Source organism: Macaca fascicularis, chromosome 20 (genome assembly GCF_037993035.2).
Source record: "Macaca fascicularis isolate 582-1 chromosome 20, T2T-MFA8v1.1".
Taxonomy (NCBI): domain Eukaryota; kingdom Metazoa; phylum Chordata; class Mammalia; order Primates; family Cercopithecidae; genus Macaca; species Macaca fascicularis.
The window spans coordinates 83,730,477-83,747,885 of NC_088394.1; the positions used below are offsets into that span (position 1 = coordinate 83,730,477).

Below are 17,409 nucleotides of genomic sequence, written 5' to 3' on the forward strand. Positions count from 1 at the left end.
CGCCCGGCCAACTCACTGGCACTTTTAAGACGCCCCAAAGAGGAGGCCAAGCAGCCTCCATGCCCATCCGCTGCCTTCCATGGGGTGTGGGTGTGCAGTGGAGACCCTGACAACTCAGGACACTGGGGGAGAGTGTGCACGTGGGACGGTGGGGTGAGTGTCCGAGTCCTGGACTGTGACTGCCCAATGGGTTCTTCCCACGCACTCCACAGACAAAATCAATCCACTGAGACTGTGCACTGCAGTAAAGAAAGAGTTTAATTGTCACGAGGGATCACCTGAGGTCAGGAGTTCGAAACCAGCCTGGCCAACATGGCGAAACCCCATCTCTACTAAAAATACAAAAATTAGCCGGGCGTGGGGATGGGTGCCTGTAATCCCAGCTACTCAGGAGGCTTAGGCAGGAGAATCACTGAACCCAGGAGGCAGAGGCTGCAGTGACCCGAGATCTTGCCACTGTGCTCCAGCCTGGGCGACAGAAAAAAAAAATATAATAAATTGTCACAAGGCTGGCCATGCCACAAGGGAGATGGAATTATTACTCAAATCAACCTCCCGGAAGGCATGGAGGTTAGGGGATTTTCAAAGACTAAATTTCTCCCAAAGCTAGCTTGGCGCACACCCAGGAATGAACGAAGCCAGCCAGCCTGTGAGGTGAGGAGCAGGATGGAGGCAGCCATGTCAAATTTCTCTTCTGTCATAGTTTTGCAAAGGTGGTTTCAGGACAGGGCAGGAAGGGCCTGTAACCTGCAGGTGCTTGACAATGAAAAAAGGAGAGTAAGGCCACACACAGCATCTCCACATCCAAAGTCCCGAGGAGGGGTGTCCTGCAGTGGGGAGAGAGGGAGAGACCACCAGGGGCCCTAGAAGGAGGAGGTGCCTCGTGCAGCTCACCTAGGAACCCATCTTCATCTCCACAGCGTGGAACTCCACGAGTCCTGGAAAGCTCTCCCGTATGTTCCGGAAACAGCTCACTGCAAACATCCCCCTTCCCACAGGACTGAGATGAGACTCGGGGACACTGGGTCCGTTCAGAAAGGCCAGATGATGGCCTCATCCGCGATTCCCTGAGCTGTTTTGTCCCCACAGATCCAGCAGAACAAAATACTTGTTTAGAGAAACAACAAAAAGAGCTTGTTCAGCTTCTCTGCCTCCTCCAAACCCTGAACCTGGAGACCCCTCAGCCTAGCTCCCCCTGGGTCAGCCTGTAACTCCCACCTTAGCCCCTGAGACTGGGCTGGCCAGGGGGGACCTGCTGTATCTGCTGCCCCTCAGGCCCCCTCACGCCACTCCCCCACCGATTCTTTCCAGCCCTGTTCCCTCTCTCCATCAAAGAAAACCCCTTTTCCTGACTCTGGAGGCCTTGCAGGCCTGTAAGTTGGAGAGGAATGTACCCCTACTGTGAGACGCCCCCTCACCCCTCCGCAAGCCCTGCACTAATCCTTTTGGAATAAAGCTGTCCTTACTAAATCCGGATTTGTTTTTTATTTGACAATTTCTTCTCTGTGAAACTCTCAGCTCAACTCAAGGGACGGAGCCAAGCTTAGAAATAAAACAGGAGCAGCGTCAACAGATGTCAGGAGTGGGGCCTCGTTTCTGCGTGGTGCATTCTGAGACCTGGGCACGCCGTCCCAAGAGGGCAGCAGACGCTGGGGAAAGGGTCACTGCCGCTGAAGGAGAGGGAGGGGGCCAGCGGAGGATCCAGGCTCCTTCCGGCCCCTGGCCGCCTGAAGATGAAGCGTTGCCCTGGCAGTGTTTGAAACGCGGTCATTAAGGAGTGAAATCGGTGCGGTGAGTTGTGCAGAATGTGGCGAAACCTCCCTGGAGATGAAGAGTCCCAGAGTGTGCAACCTCTCGGGAGCCTGGGTCCAAGCCCACCGTGTCCTCACCCAGACCTGCCCACGCCTCTCTCCCAGCTGTCAGGAGTTGTCAAGGGGATTAAGGGGATTCTCTTTGCCGTTCATGGGAACGGCAGCGGGATTAGCTGGGGCCTCCTACCTAGGAGGGGGTGCGCTCGGGGCAGCCCAGACGACGCGACACTCAGAGAGCTTGGAGGGGCGGTGACCAGAGGTAGGTCACAGCCAGACACCAAGGCCTTGACTTTGGGGTGTCATTTCATGGGTGAGAACCCTCCCTTGGCTGGAGGTGAGGCTGGGGCCACACACCCATTCCCCAGCCAGCCTTTGCAGAGGTCAATGAGAGAGAGGCAAATTCTGGAACCTTTCCTCACCCTCTTTGACCCGGAGAGGATTTAATCTGGAACGAGGCTGGTTGAGACTAGTTTTGTGAGGGATCTGTCCACCCAGGGTGCCAGTGCGTTTTACAAGGCTCGCTTTCGTGGCGCAGTTGAGTTCCCACTCGCAGAAAGTACTCACCCCATGGCTATAAGGCAAAGGGCTGGGTCTTGTAGGAACCGGACCCCAAGCAGGGAACAGGTCAGTGCAGGGCCTGTTTGTTTGGAGTGGCTGCACGTGCACAAGGGACAGGAATGTAGGCATTTCTGGCTGGAGGGAGAAGGTGGGACAAGCACAACAGCACCTTCGGGGGGAGCATTTGTGTTTCCACTGGAGATGAGGCCAGGTGTCCTGCACTCAGGTTGCCCTGTGAGGAATTGAGGCCAGGCCCAGAAGGAGGGTGGGATGGAAGGGAGGGGCAGTCTTGCGGATGAGGGGTCAGGTGTCCAGGCCCTCCAGGTGCACAGGTTGGAGAACTCGGGTTCTCCATGTGTGTGGGTCCCTCAAGTGCCCAGGCCCTCCAAGTGCCCAGGTCCTCCAGGTGCCCACATCCTCCAGGTGCCCAGGCCCTCCAGGTGCCCACGTCCTCCAGGTGTCCAGGCCCTCCAAGTGCCCATGTCCTCCAGGTGCCCAGGCCCTCCAAGTGCCCAAGTCCTCCAGGTGCCCACGCCCTCCAGGTGCCCGGGTCATCCGGGTACACAGGTTTGTGAGATGCTCCCACTGTGTGCTTCCTACCATTTTGCATCCAATGCACACGGATCCACTCCGACCTCTTGGCTCTCCTGGATCACCCCAGGCAGGTGAAGGAATGTTTTGGAGCCCCATTTTCTCCTCCCTGAGACAGGGTGGCACCTGGCCGCCGCCTCTGGGTGCTGCAGGCTCAGTTCACTTGCCCACGCTGGAGCCTTCAGGCCAAGCCTCGGGGAGCACAGAACCTCGGGACAGTGGGGATCCAGGGCCCCCAGAAATCCAGCTGAAGGAGCTTCAGGGTGACTCCACCTCCCCTGTCCCTCAGAGCAGATGCTCCTAGAATGTTCGTCCTTAGAGCAAGTGAATTAGCGTTCCACCAAGGCTGCCCAGGGAGGGGAAGGGGCAGGGTGTGTGGGGCCCAGCGTGGGCACCAAGCCTGTGTCATCTGTGGTCTCAGTGGGCAGGCAGGTGGTACCGGAAGAGCCATCTCCATCCACTGTCTCCCCTCCGTGCTCTCCCAAGGCGTGGCCCCTCCCCAGGCTGAGGACCCCTCCCCACCATCACCATCTCTGCAGCGTTTTGGCTGAAGACCAAGGACTTCCAGGCCCTTGAGAGGCCAGAGGGGCATCCTGCGTTTGGGACAGTTGGCGGTGACCCAGCCCAGGTGGGGAGTGACCAGAGGACACCCAGGCAGAGCCACTGTTCCCTCCAGGACTCCTGCACCCCCGCTCTGCCCAGATGTTGGCTCCCCACCCTGCCCGGGCTAGGACCCCCATTCACCTCCCTCCACAATTCCCGCAGCCTGTGAAGCCCACGTCCTCGGGCGGTTTTGGCTGACTCCAGGGCAGGGTTGCCTCCTCCTGTCCCAGGCGTGCAGCTCTCACAAACACAGCTGGCAAGCACAGTGTGGCGAGCTCAGGAGGATGGTCTAGGATGCAGGAGTCACCAGGAGGGGTCCCAGCCTGCAGCCCACCGTCTTCTGTGTCGGGCTCTTCCCACCACTGCTTTTCCTCCTCCCTCTGCTTTGCTCTGTCCTCCACCCTCCTCTGCACTGGAAGCCTCTCCAGGCCTGAAGGCGGAGTTGCCGGAGCTGTTGCTTGATTAGGGCCGTGGCCCCCATCCCCTGGCCAGGGGAATTCTCTCTCCTCTCCCCTTTTTTCCTGCCCACTTCCCCCTTTCCTCCCTCTTCTCTCACCCTGAGCTGGGTTAGGCAGATCGGCTCTGAGCACAGAGGCAGAAGCACGTTGATTCTGGTCCTCTCAGGGGCCAAGACCCTTTTACATCAGAGCTGGTGAAGGCAGCTGCCCCTGGGCTGGGGGAGGGGCCAGAGCACCACAGAGCCGAGGTCCCCGCTTTCCAGGCCAATGCCTTCCTTCTGTTTCCCTCCCTTTCCTACACCGGGGGTTAGGGTTTAATGCGTGTCTCCAAGCCTCCATGTGCTTCTGCCCGCAGTTCCCAGCAGGTCGTAAGAGCTGCCCAGAGTTCCGTCCAGCGGGACCGCACGGGGAGACAGGCTCCCAGCAAGGAGGTCTGCGGGAGGGCGAGGTAGCAGGAGAGGGCTGGTCATGGCGAGACCTGGGCTTTCTGCAATGAGGGGCGGCGAGAGGATTGGTCACTGGTTCCTTCAGGAAGCCCTGCTTTCCTGGGGAGGGCGCACCAGATAGGCGGCTTCATTCAAATGTGTTTGGGGCTCCCGCCCCCACAAACGCTCCCCCCTCACCCTCTCTCTGGGGGAGAGGGAGCTGCCACACACCATTTGTTTACGCCCGCTGTCTCCCACGGTGCTCAAGGCATTGAAGTGTCAGTTGGAGGGAAGGCAGAGCATGCCTGGCAGGCCTTGCTGGGTCCACCGGGATGAGGCCAGGCCATACACAGCACCTTTCTTGGCCTCATCAATGATTCTCTGAGCTGTTTTTGTCCCCACAGATCCATCAGAACGAAATGCCTGTTGACCAGACTGGAGTTCAGCTCCTCTCCCTCCGGCAGGCCCTGAACCTGGACCCCCTCGGCCTGGGCCAGCCGGTGACTCCCCACCCCTGAGAGAGTGCTGGCCCAGGGAAGCTGATTCATCATCCCTCAGGCTCCCCACCCCACTCCCCACACAAGAACAAAGAACAAGGTTGAATTCTTTCCAGCCTTGTTCACATCCCCCATGAAGAAAACCTTTGGCCAGGCACAGTGGTTCATGCCTGGAATCCCAACACCTGGGGAGGCTGAGGCAGGCAGGTCACTTGAAGCCAGGAGTTCAAGACCAGCCCGGCCAACATGGTGAAACCCCATCTCTACTAAAAATAAAAATTTAAAAAAGTAGCCAGGCATAGTGGTAAGCGCCCATAATCCCAGCTTCTCTGGAGGCTGAGGCAGGAGAATCACTTGAGCCTGGGTGGCGGAGGTTGCAGTGAGCCGAGATCACACCATCGCACTCCAGCCTGGGTGACAGAGCGAGACTCCATCTCAATAAAAAAAAAAAAAAAAGAAAAGAAAAGAAAAAGAAGTCTGGATTGGCTGGGTGCGGTGGCTCACACCTGTAGTCCCAGCACTTTGGGAACCCCAGGCAGGTGGATCACTGGAGTCTAGGAGTTTGAGACCAGCCTGCCTAGGAAACAAGCAAGACCCCATCTCTACAAAAAGTTAAAAAAAATTAGCTAGGTGTGGTGGTGCATACCTGTAGTCTCAGCTACTCAGGAGGCTGAGGCAGGAGGATCACTTGACCCTGGAAGGCTGAGGCTGCAGTGAACTGAGATAGTACCACTGCACTCCAGCCTGGGTGACAGAGTGAGACCCTGTCTCAAAGAAAAAAAAAAAAAAAAAGTCCGGGTTGGGCTTTGATTTTGACAGGTAGGGGAATGTCAAAATCAAAGCCCAACCCAAACTTTTTTTTTTTCCTTTGAGACAGGGTCTCACTCTACCTGTGTCCACCTCCATTTACAGGGCTGGACATTGGCCCCCGCAGTGGTCTGGCTGAAGGGAGCCCCTCCCATCTTCCCACAGACCTGCGCCCCACCCAAGGGCCCAGTTGCCGCTCACTTGGGGCCCCCGAGCTGAGATGGGATGCTGGCTTCATTCTTTTCACCTCTTCCACAAATACTGACCAAGGCTTTTGTTTGACCAGACCCTAGAGCTGGGGGACCCGGCAGGGGACAGGGCAGATGAGGACCTGTCTTCAGGAACCTTCCTGGGGTGGGGGTTCACCCATGGGTGACTGCAAGAATGCCAACACCAGCACTGCGGGTGCAGACCGTGCTCTGGGGTAGACGGGCTGGCAGAAGGCACCGTCAGGGCAGGTGTCTGACCATGAAGGGTGGCTGGAGCGAGAGTGGTCCAGGCTGAGCAGAAGGCAGTGGAAAGCCCTGGGATTGGGAGGGGGTCGGGGCAGAGCTTTGGGGACTCCAGGGGCCCAGCCTGACTGGAAAAGGGAGATTGGCCGGGGCCACGCCAGATGGGGCTGTGGCTCTGTGGGGCATCTGCATTTCTCTTCAGGGCAGGAGGAGCTTTTCTGACTGGTGTCCAGCAGGGGATTGAGGGATGAAGAACAAATCAGGGTTGTTTTTTTTCTTTTTTTTTTTTAACGGAGTTTTGCTCTGTCGCCCAGGCTGGAGTGCAGTGGCGCGATCTTGGCTCACTGCAAACTCCACTTCCCAGGTTCCCGCCATTCTCCTGCCTCAGCTCCCGAGTGGCTGGGACTACAGGCGCCCGCCACCACGCCCGGCTAATTTTTTGTATTCTTAGTAGAGACAGGGTTTCACCATGTTAGCCAGGATGGTCTCGCTCTCCTGACCTTGCGATCCGCCTACCTCGGCCTCCCAAAGTGCTGGGATTACAGGCGTGAGCCACTGGGCCCGGCCAAATCAGGGTTTTTAAAGGAGTTGATTTGAATATTGCAGGCTGGGCATGGTGGCTCACGCTTGTCATTCTAGCACTTTGGGAGGCTGAGGCGGGTGGATCACCTGAGGTCAGGAGTTCAAGGCCAGCCTGGCCAACATAGTGAAACCCCATCTCCACTAAAAATACAAAAATTTAGCCGGGCATGGTAGCACACACTTGTAATCCCAGCTACTCGAGAGGCTGAGGCAGGAGAATTGCTTGAACCTGGGAGACAAAGGTTGCAGTGAGCTGAGATCACACCACTGCACTCCATCCTGGGTGACAGGGTGAGACTCCGTCTCAAAAAAAAAAAAAAAAAAAAAAAAAAAAAAGGTTATTGCAGCACCGAGGACTATCGCGATAGTGGAACTCTGCTCCCACCGCAGGGTCTACAAGGAGCTCCAGGGCTAGGCGAAGGCTTTTTAAGCTCCCAGCCCCACCGTTGGATATCACTCAACAGGCTCCCAGGGAGTCCCCAGACGCTGGTGCAGGTGTGTGGGGGCCTGCTTCACTGGTGACCTCACATAGCCAGTGTCAGGGGCTGGGGCAGCCCGAGTTTGAGTTCTCTTCTTCCTGTCCCTCAACAAGCCCATCACAATGATCAGTCCCCGAAGGGGTACGCACCTGCCCCAGGTCCATCCAAGGTCCCCAGCTCCAAAAACTGCTTTCCAAATTCCAGCTCCCTTAGAGGGTGGCCAGTTCTCAATCATGAGGGGTGAGCTATAGGATTAATTTGCCTTTGAATAGCAGAGAGGCCTGGGCCTCATCTTCCTAGAAGCGGAAGCATTATTATAATGCATCCGAATTCTCCCAGAGCCCACGGGAGGTGGGTAGGCCCTTACTGCCTGGGTGGTCAGAGTGGGGGGCTCACACAGATCCTGGGCCAGGGCTCCACGTGACCCCAGTTGCCGCAAAGGTTCCCAGCACCCCAGAATGCCCTGGTCCACCACTGGGCAAGGTCTCCCTAATGAAAGGGCCGCGGGGAGGAGGGTGCCCAGCGCACTAGGGAAAAGCTGCCCAACCCCCAGTCCCAGGAGACCTGCAGCCAGGAGGCCTCTTTGCTAACACCCCGTGGAGCTGACTGCTCACTCCAGTGACTTCATATTTCTGGCACCTGGAGCCTTCCTGGTTCCTTGTGGGACTCGGTGGCTCCAGGATAAGACTCAGACTATGGGACCCACTCAGGGCCTGTGACCCCAATCCCTGTCCCCCACCTCCCATTCAGCTGGGACAAGACTGCATGGGTCCTGCAGACAGGCACCTCCACTGGATCCAGGATGGAGCCCCACGGCTGCCCTCCCACCCGGTGCTGGGAGGTAGATGAGGGGTTCATGCTCTAAGCCCCGGACTTGCCCTCTTAACTGAGAGGCTCGGGAGTGTTCTGGGAACACAGAATCAGTGCTGCTTCCTCTCTTGCTCTGATCCCAGCCTAGAGAAAAGCTTCTTTCCTGACCTCCCAGGATCTGGAGCCCTGCATCCTCCCAGCGCGTGACTTCCAAGCCCTTCCCAACTTCACCCCTGCAGCTCCCTGGGACTGGAACCTTCCCCCTCCTCCCCGGTGGTCTCCACCTGAATGTCCCTGTGCAGGCTGCCTGCCCCCTACTGCAGAGGCAGATCCGAGATCCCGGCTCAGCCCCCACATCCTTGAGGGGTGCGTGCTCACATGTGAAGCCTATGCTACCTACCGGTCCATGGCTCACCCCCACCCAGCGGCCTCAGTGGGCTGTCGGTGAATGAATGAATGAATATGTGGAGGTGGGAAGGAATGGGGTGGCCAAGAGGGGGCCAGGAACGTTCCCGCACACAGAGCCCGGCGCGGAAGAAAAGAACACGGAACATCAGCGGTAGGATGATTGAGTGTTTCTTTAAAAATAAAAACCCCACAAAAAAGCCAGAACACCCCTACCCACCCCAGCCCAGTGTAACAGGTTAGCCATTAACACAGAATAGAAACGGTCCCAGGCACACACGTCATTACTCGGCAGAGGGTGTCCGGCCTGGTCAGCCGACGTCACAGTGGATGGCCCTGCGTGGTCGGGACACAGACGAGGAGCAGGCGTGGCACCTGCGCCACGCAGAGCAGCAAGGCTGAGCACGACCACTGGAAATAAATAAACACGGTGCCGACAGCATCTTTAAATTAGTAAGACGTTAGCACAAAACAAAAAAGCAAAACGACTGAAAAAACACTTGCTTGTTTTGGTGGGGTGTGCTTGAAAACACCTGAAACCCACAAGTGGAAACCTTCGGGGACGTTTGTCAGTGGAGTGTGGAGAAAAAGGGACGGAAAAGCAGAGTCCTCTGAGACGGTCCCCTGTGGTGGCCCTGGTCCCCTGTGCTACTCCAACACAGCAGGAAGGGGAGGGTGAAGCAGGCCTCAGTCAGCACCTCGGGACACGGCCCCTACCTTCTGAAGTGGGGTCCCCAGGCTGGGGTGGGGCACACAGCACCAAGGATCACAGACTGGACCCCCCATCGACCTTCTGCGGAGGAGCTCCCACCCCAGCCCAGATGCCTGGAAGAGACCTATGCAGTGTGAAGATGGACCCCAGCGGCCCCCGCCATTTCACTCAGCAGCTACTTCCCACAACAGACACAGAACAGCCCCCATGCTCGCCCACAGCCGCAGCAGCCAACAGGCAAGCACGTGTTATCGAGAGTCCGCTGGCTCCCCGCATCCTTGAGGCATGCCCACCTCCCAGAGCAGGAGGCTGGAACAGAACGGCATCCCGAGGACCCCTACCCGAGGCGGGAAGGGAAGAGGCCGACGTCGTGCGTGGGCCCCGCCAGCTCCAGTGGGACACATGCGTCCAGGCAGCACCTCTCCCAGAGCCGGGGCTGTGGCCGCTTACAATGTCCCCTGCCTCCTGGATTCGCACAGCAATGCGCCAGGCAGGTAGGGCACCAGCTACTGTCCTTATCTGCCGCCCAGAGAACAGGCCCGGAGGGAAGGGGTCTTGCCCAACAGTCAGTCCATCTGCCCACTGGGGGTCCTCGGCGTCCGGACTGTGGGCTGTCCCTTGGACGAGTGGGATTCGGCCCCAGGAAGGATGCAGTACCCATGAGCAGACGCTGTGGAAGTCGGTCCATGTGCAGCAGGAAGCAACGGGGCGGGGGTGCCAGGGCTGGATGGGCCCCTGGGCTCTGGAATAAAAGTCTTCATTCCTCAAGCAAGAGAGATGGACATCTGGCCCCAGGTCCCCAAACTGTCTATCAGGTTTCTGCAGGCCCACTGGATGATGAGGGGGTCCTGGGGCCCAGGCAGGGGGCGGCAGGCTCCACTGAGCACCTGCTCAGAGCTTGCGGCTTGAGCAGCCGCTGGTCAGTGAAGCCATGTCCAGCCCCGCTCCGGTGGCTCCCGGCTTGGGGTACTCAGGGCTGTGCCACAGGCCAGCTCCTCCAGCCACAGAGGAGCACTGGAGTGATTCTGGACCACTTGGCTCCACCTCTAGCTGGGGAGAAGAGAAGCCAGAGCCCCCCAGACCTCAGGAGGGCCCCGGTGGGGTCTTCTTGTTCTGCGGGCCCCTGGCTGCTGCCACAGAGGCAGCAACAGCTCAGGAAAGTGGACCACACTGGCCGGGCCTCGGCTGCCTCCCATAGGGAGAAAAATTCACGGGAACAACAGAAACAGTGGGGGCTGCTATCTCCCTCCCTGCAGGAGGGTGAGGAGTGGGTGAGAGCCCAGGGACCTCCAAACGCAGGCGGCAGAGAGGTGAGCAGTGCTTGGCTCTGTCTCCTAGACAACGGGCATCAGGAGGACCAGGACAAGACGTGAGGGTGACAGGGAGAGTGGGGAGGTGCTTTGGCCGGGAGGCGGAACCCAGCCCTGGCCAGAAGGGGCTGCTGGGCAGGGATTTGGGCAGCACAGAGGCCAAAGCTTTGGAGCCTGAGGGCAGCTGTGGCCTCCAGGACAGGGGACACTGCTGTGTGGAGCCCAGAGCAGGTTCCCACTTGGGTACCTGGCCACGGTGTGTCTGCTTTTCTTGCCTGCGTCTAGAAGACTGAAGGGCAGGGCTTTGTCTGCATGAACCAGAACTCAGCTTCCAAAACTGGACACAGAAATATCCGGGAGGTCGCACTGCCCAGAGGCCAGGCCTGGTGAGCTAGGAGAGATGCCGGCACCCCCCGCACCCTGGGGCTGTTCCCTGGTTTGGGATGGTGTCTCGGGGCTAGGATATACGCTCTGGAGTCCAACAGGGCCTCAGGTACCTCCTGGGAGGAGCTCTGGAATCACCCACCTCGGACCCTCCACCTCGCCTGGATCCCCCACCCCCATCCCAGTGCCACCCTACGGCTGAGTTTCCACTCTGCAAACCCTAAGGCAGAGACATAAGCCCACAGGGTTGGTTTTCTTTTTTCTTTTTTTTTTTGTTTGTTTTTTGAGACGGAGTCTCGCTCTGTCGCCCAGGCTGGAGTGCAGTGGCGCGATCTCGGCTCACTGCAAGCTCCGCCTCCTGCGTTCCCGCCATTCTCCTGCCTCAGCCTCCTGAGTAGCTGGGACTACAGGCGCCCGCCACCGCGCCCGGCTAATTTTTTGTATTTTTAGTAGAGACGGGGTTTCACCGTGGTCTCGATCTCCTGACCTTGTGATCCGCCCGCCTCGGCCTCCCAAAGTGCTGGGATTACAGGCGTGAGCCACCGCGCCCGGCCAGGGTTGGTTTTCATGAATGTCACAAGCACATGAGTCTGGGCAGCTGTCCGGCTTTCAGTGCAAGTCTATGGTAGCAATGAGGTTTCCAGTCTCAGTAGCTCTGTTCGCCCAGGGTCTGGTCCCTTGGGGCACATAGTGTGCAGGAGAAAGGAAGGCTCCTGCCCTCCCCAGCTCCTTAAAAAATCATCATCCTAGTGGTGTCAAGTTGACCCAAAATTTAAGTTAAAAAAAAAAACAACAAAACAAGTAAACAAAGGAGGGAAGAGAAAAGGGGCCCGACGAGACCAAACGCTGCTCCTGGGCAGGAGCACAGCCACACCTGGGTCCCGGACTCGACCTCAGCTGAGGGACGAGATTCGTACCAGAGTTTTCACAGCAGCTCCGCCGCCTGACCTGGGAGGGACAGCGAGGGACTGGGATGCGCAGCTGAGCTGTGGACTGTGGGGAACCGGAGTGGGTTCGAGGGGGTGAGCTGCGTTAACCGGCCTCTGTGCACGCTCCTCTGGCAGCCTTTTGGCCTCCTGGCTATGTCTCCTGAGGAACCACCTGCATGAGCTTCTGACACAGGACGGTCGTGGAGACTGTCAGGAGAGAAGACAGCTGTGTTAACCTGGGGGCTGGACAAGCACCAGTGGGACATGGGGGCGTGAGCTGGGGCTCCCCTAGCCCTGCTGTCACCTAACCCAGCACTGCCGCCCCTCCCAAAGTTGCAGAGAAGCCAGAGCTGGGATTTTAAGGAACCCTCCCTTGTGTACTTGTGCAGGTGGATACCGGGTGCCCGAGGCGCTGTCTCCTGCTGAAATGCAGAAGGGCCGCATCCCACTCGGCCCACCCCTTGCCTGCTTCAGAACCCTGGGGAGGCGGAGTGCAGCCCGTGGAGCACACAAACCAGGCCCTGGAGTCTCGGCAAAGTGCAACGGGGCAATGACAGGCCTTCCTGCAGGTCCACACCCGGGCCAGCACCTGGACACACACCCGGACTGTTCACAGCAGCCAGGCTGTCCTGCGGGCAGGGCTGGAGGGGCCAATCTGCTAAAGGTTCTCGGAAGACCTGTCACGCCTGGGACTTCCGCAGAGACATGGCTCCGGGGATGGAGACTGGTTTCAGGATAGATAAGGGTTTAAGCTCTTGGTGTCCTGAATGACAGTTAATGCAGATCCCACTGCAAAGCTTGAGGCAAATGTTCTACCATGACCCTGGCGGTGATCAGAGTGTGGGGTTGGGGTCGGGGGTCTCCCTGCCTGTGTTGCTGCCATCCCAGGAATTTTCAAAGCCGCCCAGTAACATGGGGATCAGCATCTAGGCCCGCAGGCACCCCGGCGTTTTTCTAGGAGCCTGGCCACATTTACAGGCGCGGAGGACGGGGTCCTGAGCTTGGTGGTAAAGCACCCCCGGGTCGCTGCTGCACCCCCAGGTCTCTGGTCAGAGAGGAGGGTTTCTCCTTCTGTCTTTTTTTTTTTTTTTTTTTCCTGAGACAGAGTCTCGCTCTGTCACCCAGGCTGGAGTACAATGGTGAGATCTCAGCTCACTGCAACCTCCGCCTCCCGGGTTCAAGCGATTCTCCTGCCTCAGCCTCCTGAGTAGCTGGGACTACAGATGCGTGCCACTATGCCCAACTAATTTTTTGTAGTTTTAGTAGCAACGTGGTTTCACCATGTTAGCCAGGCTGGTCTCGAACTCCTGACCTCAGATGATCTGCACACCTTGGCCTCCCAAAGTGCTGAGATTACAGGTGTGAGCCACCATGCCCGGCCTATTACTGTTATATTTATTTATTTATTTATTTTTGAGACAGAGTCTTGCTCTGTGGCCAGACTGGAGTGCAGTAGTGTGGTATTAGCTCACTGCAACCTCCGCCTCCCGGTTCAAGTGATTCTCCTGCCTCAGCCTCCTGAGTAGCTGGGATTACAGGTGTGTGCCACCATGCCCAGCTAATTTGTGTATTTTTAGTAGAGACAGAGTTTCACCATGTTGGCCAGGCTGGTCTTGAACTCCTGACCTCAATTGATCCACCTGCCTCTGCCTCTTTCTGCCTTTCTCAGTAAGTCTGCTGTGTCAGCTGGTGGCAGCCAGCAAGATTTTGTCACTTGGCAGCAGTAGCCTGGTGTTCTGGACTCCCTCATCCTGAGAGATGAGCTGGTGCTGCGCTGAGCGTCTTATCCCCAAGACATGTGGGCTGCGTGTCACTGGCAGACACTGCAGGGACCTGAACCCTCCTGCCACCCAACACGCTTGGCTCCGTGTGGGTGGAGATGGCCGACGCCTCTCAACTCCCTTCGCTGCCCAGGGCAGAGGGTACCGTGGGCTGCGTGCCAGCGAGATACTCACAGATGCCCTGGAGGAGCCACTGGGGCTTGTTTTTCCACCAGACCCCGAAGAAGTAGACGGGCAGCCCGCTGAGGATGATGGTGAAGCCGATGCCACACTCCACGGGCGTCTTCCAGAAGGAGACGGCGATCAGGAAGAGGCAGGCCAGGATGAAGAACACGGGCAGGGCCAGGTTCACCTGGAGCAGAGGACAGGGCCTGGATGAGCCTCCCTCCCCCATGCCCCGAGGTTCCTCAGCCCTCCTGGGCCCTCCACACCCACAGCCGCTGACTTCCAGGTCACCAGGATGTGAGCTGCACCCCATCTGCCTCACGCACCGGCCTGTCCCGCCCTAGACTCTGCACACAGTGCTGGGCCTGGATCTGGCTCACGCACCGGCCTGTCCCGCCCTAGACTCTGCACACAGTGCTGGGCCTGGATCTGGCTCATGCACCGGCCTGTCCCGCCCTAGACTCCGCACACAGTGCTGGGCCTGGATCTGCCTCATGCACCGGCCTGTCCCGCTCTAGACTCCGCACACAGTGCTGGGCCTGGATCTGGCTCACGCACCGGGCTGTCCTGCCCTAGACTCTGCACACAGGGCTGGGCACGTTGCCGGGGGCTCAGGCGGCTGCTGATGAGGGATGGAAGGAGCCAGCTTCATCTCCCGAGGCCTCCCATGGGCAGGGAAGGTCACAGCTCCATTCCCACATCACAGGCCTGGAAACCCTGAGCCGCCAGGACACGCAAGGGCCTGATGCTTCCAGGAGACAGTGGCCACCCACTAAGAAGCCAGGAGACCACCCTCTTGGAGACCCTGTTGTGGACACCACTGAGCAAAAGCCCATCCCTGAAGCTGTAGCCTAAACTGTCACCTTCAGCAGACGAGCTCCACCCGGCACAGAAGCCAGGCAGGGCTGTGAGGAGCCTGCAGGCCCAGCCCGTGACCCGTGGTTCGGCACGGCTGTGGGATTGACTCGGCTGTCCTGAATCCATACTTGGACAGGGCACCCTGGGAGACGCAGGGCTGACCACGTGTCCTAGCCCATCAGTGCAGGCCGCATGGCTGCCCTGTCACCAGGGAACAGACACCAACCCCGTGCCCAGGCTCACAGTGAGCAGAGCCAAGCCTACCCCATGCCCAGGTCCCCATGGGGGCTGAGCCCCCGCCGTGTCCGGTGACTGCCCTGTGCCGCCTCTCCTGGGCCAGGCTGGGCCTCCTGCTGCCCTCCAAGGCCCTGTGGCTAGGCTGGCACAGCAGGCACAAGCCCGTTTTTTTTCTTTTTTTTCTGAGACGGAATCTTGCCCTGTTGCCCAGGCTGGAGTGCAGTGGCGCAATCTCGGCTCACTGCCAAGCTCCACCTCCCGGGTTCACGCCGTTCTCCTGCCTCAGCCTCCCGAGTAGCTGGGACTACATCCACACACCATCGCGACTGGCTAATTTTTTATATTGTTAGTAGAGACAGGGTTTCACCATGTTAGCCAGGATAGTCTTGATCTCCTGACCTCGTGATCCGCCCACCTCGGTCTCCCAAAGTGCTGGGATTACAGGCGTGAGACACTGCACCCAGCCTAAAGCCTCTGTTAAACAGTGATCACAGGCACCCCTGGGGCCCCCAGGCTTCAGGAACACAGAGGAAGAGATGGTCTGGGCAGGGAAGCTGGGCTACTGTGATAGCCATATGCTAGCTGAGTGACAAAAGCTACTGGCCAGCAGCCACCAGGGGCTCTGGCCTCTTGTTCTGTGTCACGGCCAGGGCAGCGTAGCTTGCTGGGCCCCAGGCAGGAGCATGGTCTCTGCTGGATGGCCCCCTTTTTGAAGAAAGCAGCTCACTGATAACAGCTGCCCCTCTGAATGAGCTGCTGGGGATGGGGAGAGTCCAGTGGGGCCCAGGCGCTCCTTGGGCCGGGTACCCTGCATTCCACCTGCCAGCACAGCCGCAACAGCCCTTTGAATGCCGTGCCAGGCCCGGCTCTACCCCGCCCCTGGCAGGGGCTCACCACCGCCCACCTACGACTGCAATGTCCTTATCTGCTTCCCTCCATTCAAGGGCGCACAAGCTCTGTGCCATCTGTTGTCCTTTGAGGAACCCCAGCTCCTGCAATCACACTGGGCACTCTCGTAGCTGGGTCAACAGTCATCACCAGAATTAGCTGACCCCGTGTCTGCTGCAAAAGCATGGGCACACACGGCCTTGCACCCCTCCCACTGGGACCCCCTGCGGCATGAGCCCTGGTTTGCCAAGGGGAGACTCGGGCTTGATGTGGACGTGGCCCTGCCCAGGTGCATGCAGGCAGGGGCAGGTCCAGAGGCTGAGCTGGGATGCTGGATGCTGGCTCCCGACTCAGGGTCCTTAGGACCCATGGACCCTGCCTCTGTGAAGGCTGCCTGGGGGAGCCGGAGGCCCTGGGCTCACCTTGATGGGCCGCTCCAGCTCGGGCTTTCTATAGCGCAGCCAGATCATGCCGATGATGGCCAGGGCCACGCAGAGCCAGTTGAAGAAGCTGAAGAAGTTGATGACGGAGAAGATGTCCTTGGAGAAGGCATAGAGCAGCGTCATCACGCACTGGAAGAGAGAGGTGGCTGGCTGAGCCCTGGAGCCCACAACTAGGGCTGGGGAGGGCCGTGGTAGCCACTGGGGACTGTCTATCCTGGCTGGGCCCAGCTGAGAACCAGGGAATTTTGTTTTAAAGGAGAAACCTCATCTGAGCAACATGCAAGGTCTTAGAGGAGGAAAGGAGGGAAGGAGAGAAGGAAGGAGGAGAGGAGGAGGGAAGGAGGGAGAGGAGGGAAGGAGGGAGGAGGGAAGGGAGAAGGAAATGGAGACCACATTTGGGTTACGGACAGGTGAAGAGCACAGTGTACACATGCAGCTGGGCTCCGCTGGACTGTGGCTTTGTGTGTGAGGGCCACAACCTGACCTAACTCAGGGGTCACCAAGAAAACTGTTTCTGTAACCCCCAGCACAGCTGTGCTCCCGAGGACCGTGCAGCTGCCAGAGAGTCCAGGACTCACTGCCCTTCCTGACTCGCTTCTAACACAGGGAAGGATTAGTAAGCAAGGGCCAGGATCTCTGAGGCCAGACCACAGCTTCCTCTGCTGTCTCTCACTGGTTTTGACGGAAGCAGCCTGTAGGGAGGCCAGTGTGCTGAGGGGCGGGGCCTGCAGCCCATAGTCATGCAGGAAGCCACCATGGGAGTGGCCTCTCCAGCCCTGGTCACACCCTCGGATGAGACCACAGCTCCAGGCATCAGCTCCCTGAATCCTTGACTCACGGAAACTGTAGGATAACAAGTGCTTTTCCTTTTAGATCGCTACGTTTTGGAGTGATGAGTGACACAGCAAGAGGGAACGAGGGCAATCAAAGGCGCTGGCATGGAAAGATGCAGGAGAAGTGGAAGGAAACTGCGTGTGATGCACGCCGCTGAGAAACGAACACGGGGCAGGTGCCTGCGGAGGCGGAGGTGCAGTGAGCCAGGCAGCCAGCAGAGCAGCAACCTGGGTGGAGCTTCTGCTTCCCGCATTCCCGATGGACTGAATTGCTTGCGGCAGTCACCATATATTGTTTTTGGAATAAAATCTTAAGGCCCTCCAGCACTCTCTGGCATGCAGTGGAGCTCGGCAGGAGGCCACGTTTGAGGTGCCACCCAGTCCACACCCC

At 58.6% G+C, this 17,409-nt stretch overlaps 1 protein-coding gene and 2 long non-coding RNA genes across 9 annotated transcripts in view; 1 reads left to right on the plus strand and 2 right to left on the minus strand.

Moving 5' to 3' along the window:
- Positions 1-241: 241 nt before the first annotated feature.
- LOC135968860 (uncharacterized) lies at positions 242-4,208 on the minus strand. 3 transcript variants are annotated; one of them, XR_010583868.1, is made up of 4 exons: positions 2,970-4,208; positions 895-2,601; positions 623-756; positions 242-468 (listed from the first exon to the last, which is right to left on the minus strand). It is a non-coding gene; the product is annotated as an uncharacterized lncRNA (long non-coding RNA). The 3 variants fall into 3 exon arrangements; XR_012428675.1 differs by having other exon boundaries at positions 895-1,821; positions 2,376-4,208; XR_010583867.1 differs by having other exon boundaries at positions 895-4,208.
- Positions 1,546-5,234, plus strand: LOC123570609 (uncharacterized). 3 transcript variants are annotated; one of them, XR_012428674.1, is made up of 3 exons: positions 1,546-1,791; positions 3,447-3,588; positions 4,851-5,234. It is a non-coding gene; the product is annotated as an uncharacterized lncRNA (long non-coding RNA). The 3 variants fall into 3 exon arrangements; XR_006694876.3 differs by lacking the exon at positions 1,546-1,791 and adding an exon at positions 2,027-2,070; XR_012428673.1 differs by lacking the exon at positions 3,447-3,588.
- A 3,399-nt stretch (positions 5,235-8,633) lies between these two features.
- Positions 8,634-17,409, minus strand: part of SLC7A5 (solute carrier family 7 member 5) — a 40,711-nt gene continuing 31,935 nt past the window's right edge. For all 3 annotated transcript variants that reach the window (XM_005592743.4, XM_074026636.1, XM_074026637.1), the window contains 3 exons: positions 16,165-16,314; positions 13,769-13,946; positions 8,634-12,020 (listed from right to left, as the gene is read on the minus strand). In XM_005592743.4, the coding sequence (XP_005592800.2) occupies positions 11,965-12,020; positions 13,769-13,946; positions 16,165-16,314 (384 nt within the window). In that variant the 3' untranslated portion in view covers positions 8,634-11,964. The remainder of the gene's footprint in view (positions 12,021-13,768; positions 13,947-16,164; positions 16,315-17,409) is intronic.